The sequence below is a fragment of the Arachis ipaensis genome, chromosome B6 (genome assembly GCF_059453495.1).
Source record: "Arachis ipaensis isolate K30076 ecotype BB chromosome B6, ASM5945349v1, whole genome shotgun sequence".
Taxonomy (NCBI): domain Eukaryota; kingdom Viridiplantae; phylum Streptophyta; class Magnoliopsida; order Fabales; family Fabaceae; genus Arachis; species Arachis ipaensis.
Window position 1 is genome coordinate 135,107,405 of NC_142441.1, and position 8,573 is coordinate 135,115,977.

At 33.3% G+C, this 8,573-nt stretch overlaps 1 protein-coding gene and 1 non-coding gene across 2 annotated transcripts; both read right to left on the reverse strand.

Annotated features, from left to right (window-relative positions):
• Positions 1-632: 632 nt before the first annotated feature.
• LOC107648407 (putative zinc transporter 8) lies at positions 633-3,815 on the reverse strand. The gene is made up of 3 exons (XM_016352285.3): positions 3,061-3,815; positions 2,577-2,726; positions 633-1,137 (listed from the first exon to the last, which is right to left on the reverse strand). Exons 1-3 carry the CDS (start codon positions 3,745-3,747, stop codon positions 832-834), a joined length of 1,143 nt encoding a protein of 380 aa, XP_016207771.1. The 5' UTR covers positions 3,748-3,815; the 3' UTR covers positions 633-831.
• A 3,619-nt stretch (positions 3,816-7,434) lies between these two features.
• LOC148562836 (small nucleolar RNA R71) lies at positions 7,435-7,541 on the reverse strand. The gene has a single exon (XR_015888317.1). It is a non-coding gene; the product is annotated as a small nucleolar RNA R71 (small nucleolar RNA).
• Between the last annotated feature and the right edge of the window lie 1,032 nt (positions 7,542-8,573).

The following is an 8,573-nucleotide window of genomic DNA, read 5'->3' on the forward strand; positions in this document are numbered from 1 at the left end:
TCAGAGAGTTGTTCGGAGACCATCCCAAAGTTTGACATAGCTGATCCTCTACTCTTTTTGGTGATCTGTAATGTTATTTTTTCTCGCTTTTGTAGTGTTTTAGAGGGATAGGACCTTTCAGTAGACCGGTTCCAGTTTAAGGGACCCGTGTGAGGGTTGGGACTGTCTTTCTTATTTTGAACTTTGTCATGTATCTCCAAAACTCATCTTATATATATATATATATATATATATATATATATATATATATATATATATATATATATCTTCTATTATCTTGTATCTATCTGTGATATTGTTGTATGTATTAACTTCGTGAAAAAAGCTTATAATAACACTTGATAATGACATTCTGAGTCTAGAGCCAATTAGGTCCATACGAGTACCACCTAAATGTTTGGCATTAGTCATGACGTGTCAAAAGTTGGGTCGTTACAGTCTTATTATAAATTTGACAAAAATAATTTTTATATAAAATTTACTATGATTTTTATCCTTAAATCAAATTTGAAAAAAACCAATGATACTTTAATTGGGTGACAACCCAGAAGTGAACAAAACACCTTGACGTAAAGTCCTAACTTCAAGCATGCAATTTGGCTAACATCTATTAGGCCTTTCTAGACTAAATCACAAGCTGAGATAAACTATTTGATTGTAGATACTATATAATCTAAGATGACACACACATAAATGGGAAGAGTGAGAGAGAAAGAGGGAGAGAATAAATAACCCATGAAGGCATGTGAGAAAAAAAAAAAGGTAAAAAAAGGTAAAAAACAATCCCTCTCTAAAAACCCTACTCTATTCTTTCTTTCTTCATTTTTTTTTCTATGCCCATATTGCCATGACTGACATGCCTCCTGCTCCGACCAAAACAAAAAGATATGAATAAATTTGAAGCTTTACTCTACTTTGAAGCTTTGGACCCATAAAATCAGTGGCCAATAACTCTACCAATGCCATGTAATTGAGAAGCCCTGCAGACACAGCATTCAAAACACCTTCAACTATGAGTGAGGTTGGACTTGTGTCAGTGTACACCTTTGACAAAGCTATCCCCAATGCAATTCCAAATGGGGTTGTCACGGAAAAAAAGAATACCATAATGCACTTTATCTTCATCCCATACTCTGCCTGTTACCAAAAAAAGATAATGAAAAAGAAATATATATTCGTTAGATGGTATCTATTTGTATATTAAATCATTTTTAGTTATTTTCTTTTTCACATAAAATTAAATATCACTTGTGAGTAAATCATAATTCTGATCTCAAATAATTTAATATTTGACAAAATAATTTTCAAAAGAAAGAAATAGAATTGAGCTTGAAAAAATAGTCTCAATTTGATAAAAATGCAGTATTTTTTTATAATGGGCAAACAACTCATACATTTGATATTTTTTTATTATAACATGTAGAAAGGTATGTAGTCTGTAGAGCAAACTTACCTAACATTCAATATATAGAGTATTTTTTTGTATTTATGTTTTTACCAAAAAAATTTCAAACAGAATTTACTTAAAATAATATTATTAAATTTAAAAGATGGTATATCTTTTTTCTAAGCATACATTTCGACCTCTAGAGTCTTTTTTTAGTATGCTTTTTTATTAGTATATTTTGCAAATTAACGTTATTTTTGGAGGATCAAAATGTTATTTTATTATTTTAAAAGTTATTTCGTTAAAAAATAAAAATTTTCAGAATTTAAAATGGTAGTTCACTCTTGTTATAATTATTATCTTAGTAAATATTACACTTCTAGATATTTTTTTCCTTTATCATTCTTTATTCTTTAGATACCATAAAAACCAATAACAGTATTACTCGACTGTTAAATTACTAGGATTAAACCATTCAAATATAAGCATCAATATATTTCATCACTTTTAACATACTAATTAAATTATTTTTAGTGTTTTATATTTAATTTAGAGAACTGTGAAAACAAAATATGTAACCATTAAGAAATTTTGTTTTCATTATTCTTAATTTTTCACTTTTAAAATTGTAAAACTCAAAAATACTATAAATGAAAATAGAGACACAAAAAAAAAAGATATTATCTTAACAAACTAAACAAACATTGGTGACAATGTTTAATATTTTCTTTTAATTATACATTTACAAAAAGACATGATTGAACTAAGTTATTAAAAAAAATATTGGTAGTAAAAAATATTAATATAATTTTGTTAAATAGGTTCAATTTTTCGTAACTTTAAAATTCTTTAATTATTTTCTTAGCTTATGTATATATTTAAAATAGAAAATTATTTAAAAAAAATGAGTAATTATTATTATTATTCTAGAAAAAAGACTAGAAACTAACTTTTCTAATATTTATTTATCCACTGTTTCATTAGTTCATAATTAGTAGTTACGAAAAATTGGTTTTAATAAAATTAACTAGTATTATTTTGAACTTTTTCTTTTTAATATTGTATCACTAGAGGTGAAATCCTTCGTCATGAACCAAATTGTGTGTTAATACTTTTTTGGTGTATTTATTTGTTTTTTTAATATAAGAAAATATAATAAAGATATATATCAGTGATCAATAAATTAAACCTGAAGTATGCAGCCTCCTAAGCCCATTCCCTCAAAGAGTTGATGGAAGCAAAGTGCTGCAATGAGAGGCCTAATTGTGCATGGATTATCTGAAGCTCCCAATGACAAACCAATCACCACTGAGTGCACCACAATTCCTAGCTCCAACACCTGCATACGTTTTATATACACACAATTACATCTCACAATTCAGACACCAAACAATAAATAATAAACATAACCCACAAGCTCAAAATTCACCACCAACAACAATAATAAAACGAAGATTAGTAGTGCTACATGCATATAATAAAAACACGATAAAATAACAAAACATATTATTTATCACTTATAAACAAAATATGATATTGTTTTATTATTGTTATCACGTTTATAATTTTTTCGAAAACTTATTTATCATTCATATTTATCGCGGTTCTTTTTTTTGTTAATGGTATAAGCTTTCTACTACTATTTTGGTAGTTTACCAACTAAGATAACTAACCTGAGCGATAACACGATAGCGTAGCAACTGTTCCGCACTCACAACTTTCATGTTTCCATTTCCATGTTCAATCTCATGACCGTGAGTGTGACTGTGGCTAAGCGATTCCAATTCTTTATTCACTTTGCGGCAACCACCATCAACTTCAATGTTCTCGGAAATATCAGTAGTAGTAGTAGTAGTAGTAGTAGAAGAAGAAGAAGAAGAAGAAGAAGAAGCAGCGATTCTCTTTTTAAAGAAACTGATGGAGAAAGAGTCCACCATGAGGGTGAAAATAGCAGAAAACATGGCGATGAATGTAGTAAATGGGAATTTGTGCCACGGATTTTTCGGCAAGCAGTCCGACATGAGGTCATTGAATGAGTCCGGCAATACGTGCATGTAACCCGTGGCGAGGATGACACCGGAGGCAAAGGCCTTCACTAACACAAAAAGATCACGGTCTGGGTGAATTGCCGGCACAACGCGTGAGAGCGTCGGCAGCGTTACGCCGATCATGCTTGTCACCAGAATTGCAAATATTGCTATTATCTTATACTTGAGCGCCTCGCTCCGGTTATGACATGCTCCTTGGTGGTTCGAGGTGCATTCTTCAGCCGAGGCAACCGGGCAAGTTGTGAGTGCAAGGAAGGAAATAACAATAATAATCTTGTAGAGGAGGTTTGAATTCATTGGCGTAATAGCCATGATTGTAAGTGAGAGAATGAGAGTTAGAGAGAAATTATGAGTTGTTATGACCGTTAATATAGTGCTTTGGTTTGGCGAAACTTTAGATTGACCAATTTATGAGTCTAAGTTTAAAAAGTAGGAATTACTCTAATGACCTTGATGGAGAACATTGCGAGAGCTTGGTGTATCTGTTGTTGTATGTTTGAGGGGTATTTTGACCAAATTTCTAGGAGTGAGGTTGATGGAGTGCGGCGTGTGTTGGGAGTTATCTCAAACAAGGCCCTCATGCATCGGTGAATAGCAAACACATGACTTTCTTCCCTTTTTTGACAATGAGGCAGTGATGTGGCAATCTACTTGAAATAATATTAGTAATAAACTTACCTTAAGTTTTGGGAATAATTAATGAAGCATTTTCTCGAAAAAAAAAAAGCAATTTTTTTTATAAATTTAACTTTTTTAATATAAAAATATTTAACATTATATACTTAAGAGAATTGTTACCTTTATTTCCTTTATTCCTCTAGTTCTATGCTTAGTGTCAACATCACATAGCTTCAGCTGATATCTTGAGTTCTTCAAAAAATTTCAAGCATGTTCTCTAGTTAATAATCTACCACAATATAGAAACTCCAGGTTGTTATGAATAAATATAAGATATCAATAGTATAACAGCTACAAGATTTCTCCAACTAAAGCTACTTTTGTCCTTCAATATCCTTCAAAGCATGAGGCTTCATCTATCAACACACAACTCCACCTCTAACGCTTCAATATGTGCACTAGAGTGAATATAAATTATAAAAATGTAGAAATGGTATATTTATATAGAGAAATGAACATGTGCCATTCAAAAGTGAATAACATATAAGAAGAACTTTAAATTTTGATGCTTTCGATATCCTTACCGAAATTATAAAAAAAAGTAGAAATGTCAATCATTGATTATTTTTGCATACTTTTCTTTGTAAGGGTCTTGCATATTCTATGTACATAGGACTGAAGATCAAAATTGATCATCATTGGAATAACAAATACCATTAGACATTACAAGAAAAAGCTTTTAATAAATTTTCTAACCTTTTAAAGGAACATTTAAGGACTCTATTTTCTTAATCTTTGGTTGATAATCTTGTTCAAAATGGCCATAAGTATTTAATTCATGGTATAATTCCTACATACAAAAGAATAAAAGCAGTAATTCAAATATGGACTACAAAAAATCCTGGAATAGTATCCTTATTTTAATAAGTAAAGAACTCAAGAATATCATAAGGATGAAATAAAAATAATATGAACAACATTTAGATACAAGTATAATATCTCAAAGTCAAAATTGTGTAAAGATCAAAGATCTATTAATTAAAAGGTGGAAACTCAGGTGCAGTCGACTTCACGTGAAGTTGGTACCTGAGAGCTGATGCGTGAGCATCTTTCCTATCTTTTCCTAGTGAATTTGTATTTAATTTGTTGAGTTTAATCAAGAATTAATTATCTTTTAGCCACTATGGATGCTACTTTAAGTCTTGTGCAATTTTGTTTATTTTAGGTAGCATTTGGTTGGATTTGATGGAGCTTCCGCAAAAAAAGAGAAGAAGGCTATATAGGCCAGGAATGACTTAGAGGATGGAGAGGAAGCTTGCACAAATGGAATCAGCACAAGAATTAAAGGAGATGACAGCAAGGAGCGACGCGTGCGCGTACCTGACGCGTGCGCGTGATTTGGAGATTTGCTCAGCGACGCGTGTGCGTACCTGACGCGTACGCGTGACACGCGAAGAAGACTATCGACGTGTACGCGTCAGTCCGCGTGACTGACGCGTACGCGTGACGTGCGTCACGTGTAGAAAACGCTGATTCCTATTAATTCTGATTTAAACTTTAATTTTTAATAGGAAAAGATATTATTTTTGTTTTAGAAAATAGATTTTAAATTAATTAGGATCAGATATAAAAGAAAAAAAGAAACTTCTCTTTTGGGGGATTCCAATTAGTTAACTTTTCATTCCACCTCAGTCCAATTTACAATCCTTATTTTCTCTCTGAACCATGAGCAACTAAATCTCCATTGTTAAGGTTAAGAGCTCTGTCTATTGTATGGATTGATACTATTATTTTTCTATTTTAATTCATGTACTGATTTATATTTCAAGAATTGTTTTCGTTCTTTATCTTATGAATTTGGGTGGAACGGAAGTATGATCCTCTTTCTAATTGAGTTCTTGTATAACTTGGAAAAGCTCTTTACTTGAACAACAGCTTGAAAATAATTTCTTCTAAATTCTAATTATCTGGACTTAACGGGATACGTGACATATAATCTTTTTATATTTGGGTAATTAGAGTTTCTGTGGCACATAAACTAGAATTGAACTTCACCCGCTAATTGGAATTAATTGACCAAGATATTGGTGATTGATGAAAGTTAGAGGAGACTAGGAATGTCTAAGGAATTAGGGTCTAGTCACATATAGTTTGCCATGAATTAAATTTTGCATGATTAAAATAGTTAGTAAAAAAAGTCAATCTGGAAAATAGATAAATCTGAAGCCTTAACTGCCTTCTCCATATTTTATTCCCAACTTATTTATTTGCATGTCTTCTGTTTAATGCTTTTTGAACTCCCAAACACTATTTTCTGCTTGTCTAACTAAGTAAATTAGTCAACCATTGTTGCTTAGTCCCTCAATCCTCGTGGGATCGACCCTCACTCACCTGAGGTATTACTTGGTACGACCTGGTGCACTTGCCGGTTAGTTTGTGGACTCTAAATTTCGCATTAAGTTTTTGGCGCCATTGCTGGGGATTGATAGTGATTAACAACTATCAGTTGTTTGATTGCTTAGATGAGGCATTTTAGTTTTAATTTCATTTAAATTTTGCTTAGTATTTTCGAAATTTTTTTTTAATAAATAAATAGCACTAATATTTTTCCTTAATTTCTGAAATTAGGTTTGGTGTCACCTAGTTAATTTTATTTTAATTTTCTCATTTATTTTCCCTGTTAATTTTTGAAAATTTTTTGTCTAATTTCAATTATCATTTTCGAAATTTTTTCTGTTTTATTTATTTAGTATTCTATTTTATTATTTTACACAGGTTACCTCACTAGGAGTTCTCTACACTCTGACATAGAGAATCCCATCTTTTCTTGTTTTCTGTCTGTTTATGCGTAGGAACAGAGATAAGGAACCTCTTTTAGACTTTGATCCTGAACCTGAAAAGACTTTCAGGCGGCGTTTGCAACAAGCAAGACTTTACAAGGCTGCAGAATCCACAATGGATCCTAATAATGCTGTTAATGCCAATGTGGTAAATCCGAATGGGGATGATCAACAAAGGAGATATGGCTCTTACTCTACTCCTACTGCAGATCTTTATGGAAAAAACATTGTGGTACCTCCTATAGCTACGAACAACTTTGAGTTGACGCCACAATTGGTCACCCTAGTGTAACAAAACTGCCAGTATCATGGTCTTCCCCACGAAGACCCAAATCAATTTATTTCTAACTTTCTGCAGATTTGTGATACTGTGAAGACAAATGGAGTGAACCCAGAGGTGTACAAACTCATGCTCTTCCCGTTTGCTCTGAGGGATGGAGCAAAGCTCTGGCTAGATTCATAACCCAAGGAGAGCTTGGATACTTGGGACAAGGTCGTTACTGAGTTTCTTACTAAATTTTTCCCACCAAAGAAGCTTACTAAGCTTAGGGTGGAGGTTCAGACCTTCAGGCAGAAGGATGGTGAAACTCTTTATGAAGCTTGGGAGAGGTACAAGCTACTGACTAGGCAATGCCCTCTGGACATGTTCTCCAAATGGACCCAACTAGATATCTTTTATGAAGGCTTGGGTGAAATGTCCAAGATGTGCTTAGATAATTCTGCAGGTGGTTCATTGCACAAGAAGAAGACACCGGAGGAGACTATTGAGCTGATTGAATTGGTTGCTAGCAACCAATATTTATACTCATCTAACAGGAATCCTGTGAACTCTGAGACTCCTCAGAAGAAGGGTGTTATGGAAGTAGAAGCTCTTAATGCTCTTCTTGCTCAGAATAAGCTTATGTCTCAGCAAATAAGTCTACTTACTCAACAGATGGATGGCATGCAAGTCTCAGCTATCAACACCCAAAACTCACCTCAAGAGGTCTCTTATGACATGATAGGTAATTTTGTGCAAAATGATAATTATGATTATACTCAATCATCTTCCGAACAGGTCAATTACATGAGGAGTGGTCCTAGAAATTCCAATAATGACCCATATTCTAAGACATACAATCAAGGGTGGAGAAATCACCCAAATTTTGGGTGGAGGGACCAACCTCAGAAACTTCAAAATTTCAACAATAATTCTCAGAGTGGCTTCCAATAGAACAATTACAATAACCGCCAATTTCAGTCTCAGCAGCAACAACCACCTCAGCAGGCAAACTCTAAATCCCAAGAAGATTCTAATTGGGAGATGATGAGGAGTTTTATGCAGGAAACCAGAGCCTCCATTAGAAACTTAGAGGTGCAAATGGGCCAACTGAGCAAGCAAATACCTGAGAGGTCTGCAAGTACATTTTCAGGTGATACAGTGGTGAACCCAAGAGAAGATTGCAAGGTTATTCAATTGAGAAGTGGTAAAATAGCTGGCTCTGAGACAAGGACCAATGAAGAGCTAGTTGAAAAGAAAGCTCCAGAGGAGAAGAAGGAAGAAGTAGAGCACGCCCCTCCAAAGCGTGCAGACAACCCGTTCCCTGACTCTCTTGACACTTATCCTACATTGTCAAAGGCTTCTGAATACAAGCCAAAACTGCCATATTCTCAGAGGCTTCAAAAGGCTTCCAAGGAAAA

Bases quoted from the DNA above. Each gene is read 5' to 3' on its own strand.
- LOC107648407 (XM_016352285.3), bottom strand. From the start codon at position 3,747: ATGGCTATTACGCCAATGAATTCAAACCTCCTCTACAAGATTATTATT. The intron at 2,727-3,060 runs GTTAGTTATCTT...AAACGTATGCAG, and splicing joins GCTATCGTGTTATCGCTCAG to GTGTTGGAGCTAGGAATTGT. The intron at 1,138-2,576 runs GTTTAATTTATT...TTTTGGTAACAG, and splicing joins TAGGAGGCTGCATACTTCAG to GCAGAGTATGGGATGAAGAT.